The 20,312-nt window shown below is 49.0% G+C and overlaps 1 protein-coding gene across 1 annotated transcript; it reads left to right on the top strand.

The window, feature by feature from the left end:
• Positions 1-335: 335 nt before the first annotated feature.
• On the top strand, positions 336-19,948 carry RPS6KA4 (ribosomal protein S6 kinase A4). Its single transcript, XM_074231159.1, has 17 exons — positions 336-449; positions 544-615; positions 1,836-2,054; positions 2,140-2,255; positions 2,354-2,461; positions 3,402-3,482; positions 3,587-3,690; positions 3,880-4,030; positions 7,121-7,285; positions 7,413-7,541; positions 9,191-9,324; positions 9,752-9,845; positions 10,600-10,773; positions 11,076-11,270; positions 11,660-11,819; positions 12,075-12,238; positions 18,632-19,948. The coding sequence occupies exons 1-17, from the start codon at positions 395-397 to the stop codon at positions 18,845-18,847; spliced, it is 2,337 nt and encodes a 778-aa protein (XP_074087260.1). The 5' UTR covers positions 336-394; the 3' UTR covers positions 18,848-19,948.
• The last annotated feature ends 364 nt before the right edge of the window (positions 19,949-20,312 follow it).

Below are 20,312 nucleotides of genomic sequence, written 5' to 3'. Positions count from 1 at the left end.
CGGGGTTCCGAGGTCGCCGGGGCCCAGCCGGGCCCGTCCTGGTTCCGGGGCGAGGAGCGTGGCTGGGGGGCCCTGCGGAAGGGGGCCCACGTGGCCAGGGCCCGGGATCGCCGGCCGGGCCGGGGTCCCCGCGGGCCGCGCCGCTCGGGAAGGCGGCGGGGGCGCCGGGCCCGGCGGGCTGTCACATTCCGGGGGCCTGAGTCAGGGCCCGCGGGGCGGGGCGCCGGCTGGCGGGGCTGGCGGGGCTGGCGGGGCTGGCGCAGCGGCGCGGGGCGGGAGGCGGCACCAGGAAGCGCCCGCCCCGGCCCCGCCGCCATGTAACCGGCGCCGCCCGGAGCCCGCAGCGCCGCCGCCGCCGCCCCGGAGCCCCGCGGGCGCCCGGAGCCCCCCGGCCATGGGCGACGAGGACGAGGAGGAGGGCTGCGCCGTGGAGCTGCGGATCACCGAGGGTGCGCCCGGGGGGCCGGCACGGCCGGGGGGGCCGGGGGGCGGGCGCCGGGCAGGGGGCCCCCAGGCCGAGCGCTGCCCGTTCTGTGTCCACAGCCAACCTGACGGGGCACGAGGAGAAGGTGAGCGTGGAGAACTTCGAGCTGCTGAAGGTGCTGGGCACGGGAGGTGAGGACGCCCCGGCCCCCTCCGCCGGACCGCCCCCACCCATGCCGCTTCGCCCCCTTTCGTGCTCGGTCCCCTCGTGCGGGGCTCCCGACTTGCAGCATGGCCCCCCTTCTTTCCCGACCTCATGGGCTCCCGCGCCTTCCTTGGGTCTGCCCACTGCCCTTGCCAGCCTCCTTCTCTGACTGGGCATCATCTTCTTCTGGTTTGCACATCTTCACCCCGGCCTTGTACAGTTCTGTCTTTGTACCCCCACTCCCTGGATTTTCACGGCCCCGGGTTTATGGAATGGTCCTTGGCTTTGCCTCCCCCCCCCCCCCCACTGGCATACTTCCTAGATTAGCATATCCCCAAGACCCCTGGCTTTGCACACCCCTTTGTCTTTGTACACACACACACACTCACACACTCCCATTGGCACACTTTCTGGATTGCACATCCCTGGGCTTACCTAATGACCCTTGGCTTTACAACCCCCCACCCCATGCCTTTTGCACCCTCCTCGGCATGTGCATCATCTTTCTCTGGATTTGCACATTTTTACCCTGGCCTTGCACAATTCTCTGTCTTCTCACACATTCCCGCTTGCACACTTCCTAGATTTTTCACCACCCTGGATTTATCTAACGGCCCTAGGCTTTACACACTTCCTACATTTACATGCCCTGGGCTTTGCACACCCTTTTGTCTTTGCACATACACTCCCGTTTGCACGCTCTCTAGATATGCATACCTCTGGGTCTACCTGATGGCCCTTGGCTCTATGTATCTCACCCCCATTTGCACACTTTCTAGATTTGTATATCCCTAAGACTTTGTACAATCCTCTGTCTTTGCACACACAGCCTGTTTGTACACTTTCTAGATTTGCACGTGGCTGGATTTACCAAATGGCCTTGATTTTGCACATCCCCACCCCCATTTGCTCACTTCCTAGCTTTGCACATCCCTGGATTTAACCTAACAGCCCTTAGCTTTGCACAACCCTCTGGCCCTGGGCTACCTAATGGCCCTTGACTTTGCATATACACACCGTTTATAAACTTTCTAGATTTGCATATCCCCGGACTTATCTAATGACCCTTGACATTGCGTGCCCCCACCCCCATTTGCACGCTTCCTAGATTTGCACATCCCAGGTTTACCTAATGGTCCTTGCCCAATTCTCGGGCCTCAGGCTGGCACCGACTCCAGACCCTCGCCTTCCCTTCTCCCTCTCCCAGCCTACGGAAAGGTGTTCCTGGTGCGGAAGGCCGGTGGGCACGATGCGGGGAAGCTCTATGCCATGAAAGTCCTGCGCAAGGCGGCCATTGTGCAGCGTGCCAAGACGCAAGAACACACGCGCACGGAGCGCTCAGTCCTAGAGCTGGTGCGCCAGGCGCCCTTTCTGGTCACGCTGCACTATGCTTTCCAGACGGATGCCAAGCTGCATCTCATTCTGGGTAGGCACCTTTGGGGCTGGGAGGGCTGTTGGCCTGGCCAGGCCCTGCCCCCACGTCTGACCACTCCCCAACTTGCCCCTCCCAGACTATGTGAGTGGGGGGGAGATGTTCACCCACCTCTACCAGCGTGAACACTTCTCGGAAGCCGAAGTGCGGGTCTACGGGGGTGAGATTGTACTGGCCCTGGAGCATCTCCACAAGGTAGGAGACTTGGGGCATCATGGGAATGGCCAGCATGGCTAGGGTTTGGCGACTTGGCCAGAGTCTCTCAGTGACCTGCATCTCCCCTCTTCCCCAAGCTGGGTATCATTTACCGAGACATGAAGCTGGAGAATGTCTTGTTGGACTCTGAAGGTCATATCGTCCTCACGGATTTTGGCCTCAGCAAGGAATTCCTGTCTGAGGAGGTGAGCAAAGGGTTAATTCTTCTCCTCTGGCCTCCACCCAGGACTAGCACCCTCCTTCTTCCAGGAACTGCCTCCTCCCTGGCCCCACCCAGGCCTCCCTGGCCTCCAATTCCACTGGGGCAGCCTGGGAATGACCTGGAGGATTAGGGTGGTTTTGGGTCAAGGGTGGGCCACCGGGATGATGGAAGCAGGACTGGGGTGAAGGGGGGAATGGGATACTAGAGGGTGGCCATTGTTTGGGAGGGGCCTAAGAAACAGGAAGATATGGGTGTCAGGCAGATGAAAAGAACCCCATAATTGAAACCTGAGGACCTTGTATCCTGAGTAGCAGTTACCCCCCCCACCATGTGACCTCAGGCAGATCTCTGGGCCCCAGTTTCCTTATCTGGAAAATGAGGGGAGCTAGCTGGACTAGATATCTCTAAGGTCTTTTTTAGCCCTGTAGTCTGGGACATCCTGGGGTCACCATTGTACTCAGAGTGTCTTCTTGGATGTCTGGCCTATAAAATGGGCTTAATAAATGCCTATTGATTTCTTGAGTCTATAAGAAGGGAAGGGAATACACATTTATTTGGGACATAGGTTGTATTATAATCTCCATTTTACGGATGGGAAACTGAGGTAATAAAGGTTAAGTGTCTTGTCCAGGGCCAAACAGCTATTATGCGGCTGAGGCAAGATTTGAACTCAGGTCTCCTTGACTCCCAGCTCTGTGCTCTATCTGCTGTGCTACCAGCTGCCTCTGCTGGTAGTGGTTAGAACTCTAGTTGTAGGGTCAGGAAGGCCTGGATTTAGATACCACCTCAGACACTAATGGCATGACTGTGGGCAAGCTTGGGACCAAATTGGTAAAATGGTGGAGCCGGGTTGATTGAACGAGCTCTCAGATCCCTTCTAGCATTAATTATGATTCTGTGGTGACACACTGCTACCCTCCTAGAAAGAACGGACCTTCTCTTTCTGTGGCACCATTGAGTATATGGCTCCTGAGATTATCCGAGGGAAATCGGGCCATGGCAAGGTCAGTTGGGGTCTGGGCTGGGAGAGGAAGATGTGGGGGGGCAGGGCCGGAAGACAGCTGGCCTGGGCTCTGACCTCACCCCTCCGCCCCTCTGGCTCCCCTAGTCTGTAGACTGGTGGAGTCTGGGCATTCTTCTTTTTGAGCTGCTGACCGGGGCATCCCCCTTCACTCTGGAGGGTGAGAGGAACACGCAGGCCGAGGTCTCCCGGTGAGGCGCTTGGGGCTGAAGGGCTGAGGAGGGGCATCAGGCCCTGGGGGGGAATGGGAACAGGGGCAGGGTTTGTGGGGCAGGCTATTTGGGATCCAGGTTATGGGGTCAGTTCGCCAGACTGGGGGCAGAGGCGTAACAAAGGCTGAGTAAGGAGGGCTCTTTGTGATTTTCCTCTTACTTTCCCAGGCGGATTCTGAAATGTACTCCTCCCTTTCCCTCTCGGATCGGGCCGGTTGCTCAAGACCTGTTGAAGAGGCTCTTGGAAAAGGACCCCAAAAAGCGGCTGGGATCAGGGCCCCAGGGGGCCCAGGAGGTGAAGGATCATCCCTTCTTCCAGGTGAGGTTCCCAACCTGTGGGACCAGAGAGGATCAGAGGCTGAGTCTCACCCTTCCAGCTCTCTTATGGGATGAAGAGACCCCTGAGATCTCAGTCAGTCACATTGGGACTCTGTTCAGCTCCTAGAGCTAGGCGGGTACAAGGTTCAGTGACCAGGGTGACTTGGGGCTGCCATCAGAGCAGTGGTTCTTAACCTGCCTGTTTAAATCCTATAGTTTGGTTTGGAAGCTATGTTCATCACACACATTTCCCAAGATTCTCTTCCCACCCCCAACTGCCATAGAAAAGGAGCTAATAATATCCATCAAACTCTTTGCTAACATTAAAGAGATTATTTATAATTGCTTTAATTAATAAAACATAATAATAAGTTATATAAAAATTAATAAAATATAACAATATGATTAATAAAACCATAATCATATGCTAGTAATTGTTACTATTAATTATAATGATATAAAATCTTGAGAATAGGGACTGGGGCTGTAATTTCTTTAATATAAGGAATTTTCTAATGAGTAAATTCCCATCCACAGTGAAAATTGGTCCCTTCTCTGAAATTGAGAGGTTAAGTGATGGGCTCAGGGGCATTTGACTACTGTCCGAGTCAGGACTGAAACCCAAGACTTTCTGACTCTAAGGTCATTCCTCTAGTCATCATACTATGGGCCCCTCTGTAAATAAAATAAGTAATGAAATCAAATAATAATTCTTTTTGTCATTCTATATGCATAGGCCCTTTCTGTTATTCTTGATCTCCTTGGGGCCAAGTAGTGGAATGTCTGGGTCAAAGGGCATGAGAAGTTTAGTATTTTCTGGAAATTGAATTGAGACGCTGTTCTTTAAAGGTTTGCTCATGTCAGATTCTCATAATACCTGGCGACTGATGAACTGATAGCCTAGAGTTTCCAAGAACTCCATGGTTCTTTTTTTAAAAAAATAATTTATTTACTTAAAATATTTTTCCAATTACATGTTATGTAAGCTTTTCAACGATCATCCACATGCATATTTATGTTACATAATTTTCTTTTACCCTCCCTCCCCACCTCAGTGGCAAACAGTCTAGTGAATATTGTGCATGTATGAGGAATTAAAATTAAGGGGAAAGAAAGAAAACCATGGGATAGGAAGGAAAAACATGAGAGAAGTTTTAAAAAAGGGAACATAATTTTCATTCAGTTTCTGTAGTTGTTTTTTTTTTTTGTTTTGTTTTGATGGTTTTGTTTTTTTCCTTCATCCAGATGTCCATAGCGTAGTTCATAACAAGTCTCTCAGGGTCGTCCTAGCTGAACTGCTGAGAGGCGCTGCATCCATCAGGGTTGATCAACTCACAGTGTCGTTGTTAATGTGCACTGTTCTCTTGGTTCTGCTCCCTTTGCTCAGCATCAGTTCCTGTAATTCTTTCCATGCTTCTCCAGAGTCTGACCATTCATAGTTTCTTATAGAACAATAGTACTCCATAACATTCATATGCCATTACTTCTTCAGCCATGCCCCAATTGATGGACATCCTTTCAATTTCCAGTTCTTTGCCCCTACAAAAAAAAAAAAAACTTTTATGAATATTTTGGAACATGTGAGAATTTTCCCATTTTTTTTATGATTTCTTCTGAATATAAGCATAGTGTTGGTTTTGCTGGGTCAAAGGTTATGATCAGTTTTATTGCTCTTTGGGCATTGTTCCATATTGTTCTCCAGAATGGTTAGACGGCACTCCATGCTTTTGTTTGTTTGTCTGTTTTTGGTTTTTGCCAGGCAATGGGGTTAAGTGATTTGCCCAATGTCACACAGCTAGGTCATTATAAGGTGTTTGAGGTCGGCTTTGAACTCAGGTCCTCCTGACTCCAGGGCCGATGCTCTATCTACTTCACCACCTAGCTGCCTCCCATTCTATGCTTTTTAAGGAGAACATGGATCATGTTACAGATGGACTTGGGACTGAGTCCAGAAAGGAGCAAGAAATGCAAAACTGGCTGAATGGCCTTTGGGCAAATGAGCAATTCTCAAGCATTTGGAAATACAGGCCCATATTTTGGATGGAAATAGCCTTAATACACTGTATTGCTGAAATCCATGGAACACTACTGTCTCTGTAGCATTGGAGTTACTGATCTATGAAGCCTGATTCTACTCAAATCTTATAGCAGTGGCTTAAAGCTTTAAGAAGGTCATCAGAGAGATGAGGGATCTGGAGAAAAGAAGATGATCTGATCATGTAATGAGAGAGAGAGAGAGAGAGAGAGAGAGAGAGAGAGAGAGAGAGAGCAAGACAGAGATAGACAGAAACAGACAGAGGCAGAAACACCAACCAATGGACAACTCTGTTTGGAAGAAGGCTTCTGGTCCATTGGGTGGATATTCTATGTTGAACCTGTAGAAGGTCATGTTTAGTAGTTCCTCTGGATGGTAGACATGGGTGGGCTGCAATCTTTATCACTGGGGGGAATTTCTACTTCAGTAAGATTCCAAGTCCATCATAGGCTTGGGGGCTGTGGGCATCTCCTACAGCCATCACTGAGGATGTTTTGACCATTGTCCTTGAGACAGCAATGCATGTTGATTCTTCAGTCCAATTGATGATAGAGGTTTAGATATCTCTGGCAGAAGGTAGATCTGGATGAAGCAGGGCAGGCCTGGGACTTCTCCTTCACTTCTGACCTTTGGCCCATCTGGAGCATTGAGCTCAGTTTTGGAAACCGCATTTTAAGATGGACACTGGCAAAGTCAAGATGGGGTCAGAGAATGTTGACCTGGATGGGGAAGAGCCCCGAGGTCCTATCACATGGTAATGTGTCTTCAAGGATTGATAACCTTGTTTGGAAGGGATTGCCCTTTTCTGCTTGACCCTGGAGGTCAGAACTTGGAACATGGGATGGATGTTTGCAGAGAGAAAGGTTTGCTGTCTAATGGGGTGGAGGCTGCCTCTGGAGGGAATAGGTTCCTATTCGCTGGAGGTCACTTATCAGAGGCTTAGATACCACTGGTCTGGTATGGCTGTGGAGGGAACTCTTGCTCACCTTGAAGTGACCTTCATCTTGAAGGTGCTGTCCTTCAGTGACTTTTGACCTTTTAATTTCCACTCCCCAGGGTCTGGATTGGGCAGCTTTGGCCGCCAGGAAAGTCCCCGCCCCATTCCGGCCCCAGATCCGTTCAGAGCTGGATGTGGGCAACTTTGCAGAAGAATTCACCCGGTTGGAGCCTGTCTATTCACCCCCTGGCAGTCCACCCCCTGGGGACCCCCGCATCTTCCAGGTCGGTCATCTTGGGGAGGGGAGTGACAGGAAACCATTCTCTTTCCTGCCACCTGGGATTCCCTGGACTGATGGCTAATGGCTGGGTCCTCTCTTCCCTACCTTCAGCTTCTCCCTTTCTCCTGCAGGGTTATTCCTTTGTGGCCCCTTCCATTTTGTTTGACTGTAATAATGCTGTGATGACCGATGTCCTGGAGCTTCCGGGGGATAGGGACCGGCCTGGCCGGGCAGCTGTGGCCAGGAGTGCTATGATGAAGGTGGGGAATGATCCTTGAGTGGTGGTGGGGGGTGGGCAGGTCAGGGAGAGCAGAGGCAAGGCACAGGTAGTGCCTGGAGGTGATGTATGGGCAGGGGGTGGGTGGGGGGGGGGGGGGGGGCCTTGGCAAGAACTGACCCTAGGTGAAATTCAATGTCTCTTGACCAGCAAGATCCATTATACGTGAATTAACATGCAGATTGATGTATAAGGTTATGCTATAGTCATTCCTTTGGAGACAGCTCTTTGGGTATGTTTCATGGGCTATGGTTTATATTAAATCCACTAAATACGTATTAAGCTTTTACTATATACTGGGTACGTGGGACTGGGCACTGGAGGCACAGAAACAGAAAGAATCAGGTCCTGTGACTTACATTCAGGAGAAACAATCCGTACCCAAATAGTTTTGACATATCTGCAGAATCATTTCTGGGGCAAAGTCAGGGACAGTGCCAACCCCTGGGGGAAGAGTCCTTGAGTCAAGTCTTGGGGGAACTCAGGATGACAGGAAGTAGAGGTGAGGATGGAGAGCTTTCTCGGGAGGGCGTCCAGTGTGTACATGGCGACTGGAGATGGAATGTCATCCTTGAGGAATGGAAGGGAGCCTCGCTTGGTTGAAGAGAGTGTATGAAGAGGGATGCTAATGATCTGAGAGAGGGTCACCTGGAGTCAGATTATAGAGGGTCTTAATTGGCAAACTTAGACATTGTGGTGATAGGGAGCCACTGCAGATTGTTGAGGTGGGAGTGTCATTATAGGAATATCACATTGTGAAGGATGGATGGGAGAGAGGAGAGACTTGAGGTGCAGAGACCAAGTGTGAGAGGGGGCCAGGATGATGAGGATAGGGGTTGGAGGCAAGAGACTTTTTGGAGACAGAATTCACAATATGTGGCAACTGATTCCAGATGTGGAATGGCGGGGGAAAGAGGAGCCAGGGAAGACTTAGTTTGGGAGCCTTGGGGAGAGCAAGAATGGGGGACCTGAGACCAAAATGGAGAAGTTTGGAAGAGGCTCTATCAGGCAGGAGAGGATCCCAGAGGAACCAAGGTGGAGTGGGCATGGCAGAGCCTAAGCTCAGACCCTCCTGGTTTAGGTGAGACAGTGGTGAGAAGCCATGGAGGGCCCAAGTGTCCTGTGTTCTTACCTGCTGTCTCCCACTCTCCTTTCTTTCTTCCCCTCTGTCTCTCTTCCTCTCTCTCTTTTCCTCTGTCTCTCTTTGTCTCTCTTTCTGTCTCTGTCTAGTTTTCTCTCCCTTGGTTACCATCTTTCTCTGTCTCTGTCTCTTTCTCTGTTTCTCTCTCTCTCTCTCTCTCTCTCTCTCTCTCTCTCTCTCTCTCTCTCAGAGTTAGGGATGAGAGAGGAAATCTGGAGTCTAGGCTTGGGTTTGTCACTCATTTGCCCTGTGACCTTGTAATAGTTCCTTCCTTTTGGTGAACCTCAATAGTTTCATCTGTAAAGAGAGGGAATTGGACAGATGAGCTCTGGGGGTCCATCTCTGACATCCTATGGAAATGAGAGGGAGCCACGGGGTGGGGGGAAAATGTGGACAGAAGATGCCCTTGCCCTTGGGAAGCTGACTCTGCCCCTGGTAAGTCCCAAGCCTGCCCAATGGTAGTTCTGAACTGGCTGCCTTCTTCCTTCCAGGACTCATCCTTCTTCCAGCTCTATGAGCTGGACCTCCGGGAACCCGCCTTAGGCCAGGGTAGCTTTTCAGTGTGTCGCCGCTGTCGCCAACGTCAGAGTGGACAGGAGTATGCTGTCAAGATCCTCAGTCGCAGGTATGTGGGGGGTGGACAGTTGTATGGCATCTTCATAGCAGGGGAGGGTAGTTTGGCAGACAGGTAACTAGGGTGAGGTGATAGGAGATTTGTCCTAGGGCACTAAATTTAGCCTTCAGGAGTAGCTTAGCACCTGGTTAGCTACGTTTTTTTTTTTTAGGACCTGGGCTTTTTCTGATGTAGCCAGCTCTCAGTGAGTAACTTCCCTTACTAATATAGTTTGCCACCTTCTTTGCAAGGTTTTATAGGCTTAAGAGTTTCCCAGGATGCTTAGAGTCTTGCTTGGGTCTTCCTGATCAGTTCTTAATTGACATCTCCCCATTGCTTCTTAGGCAATTGGACTAATTTATAAAAATTAAATGAAACTGAAAGCCAAGTAATTAAAATGACCTCACCCCACCCCACCTACTTCTTTCCCCACCCTTAGGCTGGAGGTGAACACCCAGAGGGAGATAGCAGCCCTGAGGCTTTGCCAGTCACACCCCAATGTGGTGAAACTCCATGAAGTCCATCATGACCAGGTGAGACCCTGCCTCAATACGCCCACAGAGTGAGAGGAGATGGGGTCTGGGAGGAGCAGCTCGCTGACTTCTCTAGGGCCCCCCCCCCTAGAAAGTTCATCTCCCACTTCCTGTTTCATCTGGAGCTGATCCAACAGTGGGCAGGTGGGGTGGTGAGACTAGAAACCAGCCTATACCAGGAGGGAGGAGATCAGAGTAACTGAGTAGATTAGCCCTGGAGAAGAGAAATTATAAGGGCACAAGATAAAACTCACACTAATCACATTGGCAGTGTCAAAAAAAAAAGAAAGATGACCATTGGGAGGAGGGGCCCCTGGTGCTCAGGGGGCCAGGAGGGCTGCCACATGGGAAAAGGATGAGACTTGGACTCAACAATGGGACTCTCCACCAGCATCCTCCTGCTGCCTCCCCCTAGGTTGGACAGTCCAAGCTCATGATCTCCCTGGGGAAGCCTTGGGCAGGAAGTCAGGCTTCCAGGCAGGCTCTGGGGAGACTTGGGGCTTAGCCACTGGGGTGATGGGGAGAATGAGCAGGTTCTGAAAGCCCAGGGAATCTCTCAGGCTTCTATCTTCAGGGCACTTGGACATTGAGGATGGAGCCCTGTCCCCCCTGCCTGCTCCACCTCTGGACCCAATCAGGAGCCTCATGTAGGGGTTGGTTCCCAGAACAGCTGATGGAGCTGGGAGAGGTGGCCATGGGTGGATTGGTGTTGCTGGGAGCTGATCCGTTGGCCCCCTCTCCTCTCCCCTCCCAGTACCACACGTACTTGGTGTTGGAGCTGCTGCGGGGTGGGGAGCTGTTGGAGCACATCCGCAAGAAGCAACATTTCAGCGAATCAGAGGCCAGCCAGATCCTACGCAGCCTGGTCTCGGCCGTCAGTTACATGCATGAAGAGGCTGGGGTGGTGCACCGGGACCTCAAGCCGGAGGTGAGGGCTCCCCACCCCCCATTCACTGTGCTTCCAGCCAGGTTCTGCCAGAGCCACCCCTGGGGGTCCTTGGAGGGCGAGAAGGTTCTGAGAGCAAACTGGAGATGTGGGGGGTACAGGGAACCCTGCCCCAGCTGGGACTCTTGTCCTCCTTCCCCAGTTGCTCTTAGCTGTCAGATATAGATAGGAGAGGCCTTAGAGCGTGGAATGTCAGAACTGGGAAGGATGGAAGTCAGAAGTGGAAGGACCCTTGTGATTACTACAGCCTACACTGACCCCTTCTCCTTGTCCTGACCCACCAGAACATCCTTTATGCTGAGGAGGCCCCTGGAGCCCCAGTGAAGATTATTGATTTTGGCTTTGCCCGACTGCGACCTCAGAGCCCCGCAGGGCCCATGCAGACTCCCTGCTTCACCCTACAGTATGCTGCCCCTGAGCTGCTTGCCCACCAGGGCTATGATGAGTCCTGTGACCTCTGGAGCCTGGGCGTCATCCTGGTATGGAGCCTTTACCAAGGGGCAAAGGGAGGGGGCCACCTGCAACAGTAGAGTTGGACTGGGGAGCATCAGAGGTAGCTAGGTGGACAGCCCAGTGGATAGAGCTCTGGGCCTGGAGTCAGGAAGATATGAGTTTAAATCTAACCTTAAATACTAGTTGGTGACTGTGCAAGTTACTTAGCCTCTATTTGCCTTAGTTTCCTTAATAGTAAAATGGGGGTTAATGATGACATCTACCTTGAAGGGTTGTTGTGTATTTTTAAAGCCTCTTGCACACAGCAGGTGCTCTATAAAATGCTGTCTATCATTGACAGGTTTCTGGGATGCAGGATTTGACCTAAGAAGAGGGGTGGGCTACCTGACCTAATTTTACCCCATTTCTCCCCTAGTACATGATGTTGTCAGGGCAAGTCCCCTTCCAGGGGGGACCTGGCCGGGGTGGACAGAGCCAGGCAGCTGAGATCATGCGGAAGATCCGGGAGGGCCGATTCTCCCTGGATGGGGAGGCCTGGCAGGGCGTCTCGGAGGAAGCCAAGGAGCTGGTCCGAGGTTTGGGTACAGGGAAGGGCATGCTGGGTGGGCAGGGAACTGGCGGGGCAGGAGTCAGGAATTGTGGGGGGGGCAGGGGTTAGGAGCAAGGCCTGTGTTGAAGCAGCCTATGGGGAACTTTGGAAAGATGGGGAGACTGTAGGTTCCTCTGGGGCAGAGCCAAGATTCCCCCCCCCCCACTCCTCCCCCATTCCTCACTCTCCCCTGCTCCAATGCCCTCTTTTTCCATAAGTGACCCTTATTCTCTCTCCCTAGGACTCTTGACAGTGGACCCGACCAAGCGGCTGAAGCTGGCCGACCTTCGGGACAGCTCCTGGTTGCAGGATGGCAGTGCCCGCTCCTCCCCTCCCCTCAGGACCCCGGATGTGCTCGAGTCTGCAGGGTCTGCTGTGCGCTCTGGGGTCAATGCCACTTTTATGGTGAGGGAGCTGTGGGAGAAAGGGGTGGAGCTCAAGGGTAGAGGGCAAGGCTAGTGAGGTGGTAGGTCTGTGTGGGGTGTGTGTGTGTGTGTGTGTGTGTGTGTGTGTGTGTGTGTGTGTGTGTGTATGTTTGTGGGACTGGGGCATGTTAGACAGCATCTGAGAATCTCAATGGAAAGGGTCCTCAAAGGACACCTAGACCAGCCCATACATCCCTGAAAAGTTGTTCTCCAACCACTTCTGGATCACGTTGCCTTCTACTTGGAGACCTCCAGGAATGGGTGTCTCACTGTCTCTCAAGTCAGCTGATAGTTAAATATTTCTGTCTTTTGATCCTAAAGCTAGCTCTCTGCACCTTCCCCTCCTCCCTCCCTTGTCTCCAGTTCTTTGCTCTTCTATAGGATAACCAATGGAGACTGGGAAGCAGGTCTCCTGTGCCCCCTCAATCTCCTCCTAGATAAACTATACCAGTTTTTCCCTCTGATTCTTATGCGGCATGGTCTTGAAGCCTTTCACAATGCTGCCTGTTCTTGTCTTTGTCTTTGTCCTGGACCAAAGAGGGCAGAAAGGTTAGTGGTACCACCATCCCTCTGGTCCTAGACATTCCATCTTTCTTAAAGTGACCAGTAGCATCATTGCTTCCCCTGGTAACTCGATGATTCATAGAACCAGGACTGCACCAAATGTTGAGATGTTTCTCACATGAACCCCTACTTACCTCCATTGTTTTCTTTCTTTATCAAGTTGCCTTTTGGACCCCAAGAGTAGGATTTTCCGTTTAAGTTTCATTTGATCTGATTTGATTTGACCCCATGTTCCAGTCTGTTGAGGTAACTTCAGGGACTGAATCATCTTTCATCTAGTTTATTGACTGTACCTCCCAGAATGATGTTCTCTACAAAAGCAATAAATGGGACATCAAATTATGTCACTGGACAAAAGGTTAATCTTGTAGTCCAAGGCCAATGTCCTGGATATTTCACAGGAAGTCTCCTTACAAACTGGCATCACCCTATTCTTACTCTTCAGATTTAGTTGAGCAGCCAGTTCTGAATTATACTTATCTGCAAACACCTCACCCACATCTTTGCATTTTCTCCATGAGGCTTGCATGAGATATTTGCTTAAATGTTTGGCTAAAATCTGGAAAAGCTACATTTACTGTGAGCAATCTAGCATATCCTATTATTGGTAAAGCAGATTGCCTCTTTGGAATCATTGCTTCCCTTTCTAAATGCTCACAAACCATCCTTCTAATAAGATTGCTTTAGCATTTTCATAAAACCAGTGCTTCCAAGATTAGAAGAAAAACAGAAAGCAAGGAAAACATTTTCTCAACCAGGGGATGGTATGGCCTGTAACAGGTCTCCCAGGGTTATCCTAGCTCCCAGGACTGTAGAAAGGAGCTGCATCCATGAAGGTTGCCCAATTCACAACATAGCTGTTATTAATGTGTACAATGATCTCTTGGTTCTGCTCCCTTTGCTCACCATCAGTTCCTGTAATTTTTTCCGTGCTTCTCTAGAGTCCTACTATTCATGGTTTCTACTAGAACAATAATATTCATGTGCCATAACTTGTTCAGCCATTCCCTAATTAGTGGGCATCTTCTCAATTTCCAATTCTTTGCCACTCCAAAAAAGAGCTGCTATGAATATATTTTGTAACTTGTGGGACTTTTCCTGTTTTTTTTTTTTTATGATTTCTTCTGCATATGGGCCTAGTATTGGTATTGCTGAGTCAAAGAGTATGATCAGTATTATTGCTTTTTGGGCATAGTTCTATATTGCTCTCCATAATGATTGGATTAGTTCACAATTCTACCAACAATGCATTAAATGTCCCAATCCTCTCACAACCTCTCCAACATTGACCTTTTTCCCTTCTTGTCATCTTAGCCAATCTGATTGTGTGAGGTAGTTCTTATGTAGTTGTTTTAATTTGAATATTTCTAATCAATAATGATTTGCAGCATTTTTCATATGGTTTTATATATATATATATATATATATATATATATATATAAAACTTTAATTTCTTCATTTGAAAATTGCCTATTTATATCCTTTGACCATTTACTCATTGGGGAATGACTAGGAACCTTATGAATTTGATTCAATTCTCTATGTATTTTAGAAATGAGACCTTTATCAGAACCCCTGGTTGAGAAAATTTTTTCCTTGCTTTCTGTTTTCCTTCTAATCTTGGCAGCATTGGTTTTATTAGTGCAAAACCTTTTTAATTTAATATAGTCAAAATCGTCTGTTTTGCAATTTATGTTGTACTCTATTTCTTATTTAGTCATAAATTTCTCCCCTTTTCATAGATCCAACAGAATATTTCTTGATTTGTTAATTGGACTAACGGTATCATCCTTTATTTCTAAATCCTGTACCCATTTTGACTTTATTTTGGTAAAAGGGGTGAGATGTGAGTCTGGCCATAAGATTATTTTCCAGTTATACTAAAAGTTTTTGTCAGATAGTGAGTTCTTATTCCAGAAGGCAATGTCTTTGGGTTTGTCAAACAATAGATTACTATAGTCATTCACTACTGTTTCTTTTGTACCTAGCCTAATCCTCTGGTCCATTACTCTGTTTCTTAGCCATTACCAGGCAGTTTTGATCATCTCCTGGTTCCTTAATGAGCACTGCATCTCAATGAGCTCTGTTAATCATTGTTTAAGTAAAAGAGAAGAAAATCTTTAAGAAAGATTTTATTTATTTTGAGTTTTACAATTTTTCCCCCATTCTTGCTTCCCTCCCCCACCCCCACCCCCACAGAAGGCAATTTGCCAGTCTTTACATTGTTTCCATGGTATACATTAATCTAAGTTGAATGTGATGAGAGAAGGAAGAAACGTAAAGCATAAGAGAGTAAAATCACATAATAAGATAACCTTTTTTAAAAAAAAAATTAAAGGTAATAGTCTTGGTCTTTGTTCAAACTGCTCAGTTCTTTCTCTGGATACAGATGGCATTCTCCATTGCAGACAGCCTCAAAATTGTCTCTAATTGTTGCACTGATGGAATGAGCAAGTCCATCAAGGTTGATCATCACCCCATGTTGCTGTTAGGGTGGACAATGTTCTGGTTCTGCTCATCTCACTCAGCATCAGTTCATGCAAATCTCTCCGGGCTTCCCTGAAATCCCCGTCCCTCCTGGTTTCTAATAGAACAATAGTGTTCAGTTTCTATCTATTCTTTGTGATCTTACCTTCTCCCGAAATAGAAGGTAAACTCCTTGATGTCTTCATTTTTGTATCTTTGCCTAGCACTCAGTAGGAGCTTAACACTTGCATTGCATTTTGATTGGTCAATTCTTATTTTTTTTTGCCCTGGCTTCCATTCCTCTGTCTCTTAACAAAAAACAAAACAAAACCCCGAAACGAAATTCCTAGGAATCTACATTGGTTTCTTTGGATATGTAGATAGACTCATTTAAAATATTGCTTCTTTTTCAGCATTGTGGTTGGCATAGGGTAGATATTTTTGTCAACATTGCACCTGTTTGGGAATTCAGAATTCCATTGTTAGGAGTCTTCTGGCTTGGGATTCTGTCTTCTTTTTCTGAACTGTTTGCAAGCTGCCCTTCCCCAAATGAGGGTGAGCTTTTCACATCTCCCCAGGTTTCTCTTCCTTCTCTGTCACAGGCTCTCAGATGGAAGAGTCCTTTGCCCCTCAGCTTCCCATCATTTCTCCTTCAACTTCTAGTTCCTCTTTGCTAGTGAGATTCAGGTCTAGAGTCACAGTTCCTCTTGTTGCTTCCTGTCCCTTTTGAAGAAGCAAACTGTCACTAAAGGCAAATTAGGAATTGGTCAGCCACTCTGCCTTTGGGGGGGGGGGCATCAGCCTTTGTCAGGAAGATTGAAGTCCCTACCATTGTAATATTGTGCTTTAGGGTCAGACTTATGGTCTGTTTCTTCCTTCTGGACCAGTGGTCTTTAGTCTACTCCATGAGAATCTTTTCTCTCTTTTGTCCTCTGTTGATCTTTGCCCAATTCTCCTGCATGTTTCACCTCGTAGTTTTCTAGGTCGGATGAGACATTGGTTCATCGATGTCTTTTCTTCCATCCATTCCAGGCAGGAGTCCCATCTCACTAAAGTCTCTCTGCCTTGGGGTGTATAGTTGATCCTGCCAACACCTTGCATTGTTCATTTGTGGGCAGACCTCGAGAGTCATGTGTTTTGTTGTTGGCTTGAGTATTGTTACTGTGAATTAATGGCTTTTTCCTCCTTCTGTCCTTCCTATTGTGTATGTTATTTTCCTTTGTATTGGGACTGACTCATACTTAGGTTTTGCTTTGCTACCCTTGTATTTTCAATTCTTCTCAGTAAGATGTTTAAGATTCCAGGGAAATACTCTTACCCACCCTCATTAGGGTCCTGGCCAAGACCTTATCATTCTTCTGTTCTAAGCTGGGTTCTAGGAATCTACATCCTATGCAGGTTCCCTCTTTTTAGCCAGTTGTTCACTTCCTGATTCTTTCTCTTGGAAATCCCAACCTTCCCTTGGCATCTTTGAGCAAAATACCACCTGGGCCCGGAAAGGCTCCATTTTCCTGCCTCAAATTTCAGGAAATTGACCAAAGTCAGCTGAATCTGGTGGGATTTCCTTTAAGGGTATAAACTGACCTCAAGGGGATCAGTAGGGGTGTTTCTTTCTTATACGTTCAATTTTAACATTTATATAGGGTTTATATAACAATTTATGTAAATTATCTCATCCAATCCACTGGCATTTCTTCCATTCCAATAAGAAATAACTCAATGGGGGTGGCTAGGTGGCATAGTGGATAAAGCACTGCCCCTAGAGTCAGGAGTACCTGGGTTCAAATCCGGCCTCAGACACTTAATAATGACCTAGCTGTGTGGCCTTGGGCAAGCCACTTAACCCCATTGCCTGGCAAAAAAAAAAAAAAGAAATAACCCAATGTCAAGGAGATGTCACCACAGCAAATAGAGTGCTGACCCTGGAGTCAGAAAGACTTGAGTTCAAATTCAGCTTCAGAAATTTACTGTGCCTCAGTTTCTTTATCTTTAAAATGGGATTAACAATCCTAAATTCCAGGATTATTGTGAAGATCAAATAATGGCAGTAAATGTAACGATTATCATAAAGCAGTTAGCACAGGGTCTGGTGAGCACTCTATAAATGTGACCTGTTTTTGTTATTATTACTGTTGTAAGGTTGTCATTCTCTCAGGGCTATGTTGGAGCCAACTGGTACCACACTGTAGTGTATGAGAGCCAGTTGTTCAGTGTTCATTGTGAGCATTTATACTTTGGAAATTGGCAATTATTACAAGTCAGGGCTTGAGTTTTTGTTTTATTGGTTGTCTTAAAAATGAAAAAGAAAATGTTAATAATGCAAACTAATCTGAAGAAAGAAAATGTTGAAAATGCAAATTAAACTTAAAAGGGTGTTATGTGCACATGTCTTTTTTTATTTTTGGAGAGCTGATTGTTTTAGTTTTTGCCAGGCAATGGGGTTAAGTGGCTTGCCCAAGGCCACACAGCTAGGTCATTATTAAGTGTCTGAGGCCGGATTTGAACCCAGGTCCTCCTGTCTCCAGAGCCGGTGCTCCATCCACTGGGCCACCTAGCTGCCCCAGGAGAGCTGATTGTTAAACTATTACCAACATACCACTACATTTCACTATATCTTTCATTCTCAACTCTAGGAGCAAAACTAATTGCTTGGTATTGATATAAACACAGATGTAGCAGATTTGCTTCTTACGAAGTGAGGTCTTCTGTCTTTGTCCTTCTTGCTGCAGTTCTTTTGTTCTCCATTTCATCCCTACCAGGGGTGTGAACAGGTCTTCCCTGGCCGCCTGCTGCATGAGGGTACCAGCAAGATGGCCTTAGAAAGGTCTAATTACCCATTACTTTTCTCCCCTTACTTAAGATCTCAGAGATCATCTCTTCTGAGCTCTTCCAAATCTCTCTCTCTCTCTCTCTCTCTCTCTCTCTCTCTCTCTCTCTCTCTCTTGCATATGGGGAAAGAGGGACCTAGGGAGAAGAAGGAAATTCCTGGCCTAAGGTCATGCATGGTGTGTGGTCTTGGGGCCTGGAGCTGAGGTCTGTTCCCAGTAATGACATCTCATTCTCTATGGAGAAAGCTTGTGATGAAATTTGCCTCGATCCAAGAGGTGTGGAGGGCTGCTGCCATATTGGAGGAGAAACCATTTGTTTCAGTTGTGACCTCATGTTATTTTTGGCCTGAAGGAGGGGAGGAGGGATGTGAAAGGAGGAAGTGAGGGGAAAAGGGGATGTGAAGGGCTGTCTGGCCTCCGGGCAGTGGGTGGCCAGAAGGCAGGTGGCTGGGGAAGGGGGTACAGCCTGCTCTAGGACCCCTACTCATCTCTTGCCTCTTGCCCTTCTCTCCTAGGCATTCAACCTGGGCAAGAGGGAGGGCTTCTTTCTGAAGAGTGTGGAAAATGCTCCCCTGGCCAAACGTCGGAAGATGAAGCTAGGCAGCTCCGAGCCAGCCCATAAGGGCTCCCCTATTCCTCCCCCAGCCCCTGCCCCCTCCACCCAGGGACGAGGTGCCCCATCTGCCAAAGGGACTTCTCGTCGAGCCAAAGGCCCCCTCCCTCCCTCCTAGTGGGGCTGGGCAGGGTGTTGGGAAAGGGAGGCTGCCTGAGCCAGGCCATTGTGATCCTGGGATTGGAGACAGGTCAGCTCTATGGGGAGGGAAATTGTGACCCTGGGAGGAGGAAGTGGGAGGATTTAATGACTCTGGATTGGGCCTGGGGGTGCCGCATGGGGGGACCACATCCTTTGCCCAACCTCCCCCCATTTCCTCCTGGTCACATATCTGCCCCCTCCCTCTCTCCTTGACATCCGTGCACCCTCCAATCCATCCTGTCCCTGAAGGCCCACCTAGTCCTTGTTCCTTCCCCCTCTAAGCCCCCACCCCTCCCAGAGACTGAGACAGAAGTATTTTTATAAAAAGAGAACTTTTTTATGTCTTTCCAGGTAGAGTTAGTGATGCAGGGATTCTGAGGGGAGTTGAGGGGCAATAGGGCCTGCTGGCATCCCCACTTTTGTCTCTGCTCCTGTTGCCAGTATTTTCTGGTATGGCAGCTGCAGAGCCAGGGGGCCGGGCGAATCTGCTCATCCAGGCCTGCTTGGTGGGCATGCTTGGCCAGCCCTGCCCTTCTCTCCCTGGCTCCTTTTCAGCTTGACCTGCAGCCAGTTAGGCCTGGGCCTGAGAGAGGGTAGGTGAGGCCTTTCTATCTGATGAGCCCAGGTCCACCTCTCTCCCTCCCTTCCTCCCATTTCTTTAAGCACTGAGCTGAGTGGCCATAGTGAGGACTGGGGCTCCCCTTTCCCTGCCTGCTTTGGGGAGTATTGTGGGGGGACCCTGTTGTCAGGAAGGGGATGTTGGCCCCAAGTCCAAAACTGTCACTTTAATGGGGCGTCTGTGCAATTCTCTCCACCAAAGACTCAAAGTCTTGTGGAAGCCGCTGTACCCCTGGGTAAGGAGAGGGGTTGCTGAGAGTCACTGTGAGCTGACCATCTCCTCCTTGTCCCAGACCTCCCAGGTGGGCCTTCTCCCGTGGCTCCCCTCCTCCACTAGGCTGGGTGGGTCTCCCTCATGGAATAACTGAGGCACAGCGGAGGAGAAGGGCTCCCTCTGGGGAGGGCCCTACTAGCTGACACCCCACCTCCTGCTTTTGTGCAGCTGCCCCAGGCTTGGGGGAAGGGGTGCTGGGGAGGGTGGGGGGTGTTGCTGGGCTGTGGGAGGGGGCTCCCACATTGCTTCTCTGGTCACTGCCTCAGCCGGCCCAGGCCGTGCCTTTGACTTCAAAATAAAAATCCCAATCCGATTTCTGGTTGTGGGTTCTGATTTTGTGGATGGATGTGAAGTGGGTTTGTGTGTCTTTGTGGTCCTTGGAGACACTGGATGCCTTCCATAGCCTGGGGGGCACAGGGATGACTGTTTGGGTGAAGGGGAACCAGGGCAGGGGAGGGGAGGGAAGACTGGTTCTGAAGTTCCAGGAAAGGGGAAGCTCTATTTGACCCCTTTGCTAACCATAGACCTCTTTCCTGTCAAAGGCCTTGAA

This window comes from Macrotis lagotis, chromosome 3, assembly GCF_037893015.1.
Source record: "Macrotis lagotis isolate mMagLag1 chromosome 3, bilby.v1.9.chrom.fasta, whole genome shotgun sequence".
Lineage (NCBI taxonomy): Eukaryota > Metazoa > Chordata > Mammalia > Peramelemorphia > Peramelidae > Macrotis > Macrotis lagotis.
This window is presented reverse-complemented; position numbering and strand designations above follow the sequence as displayed.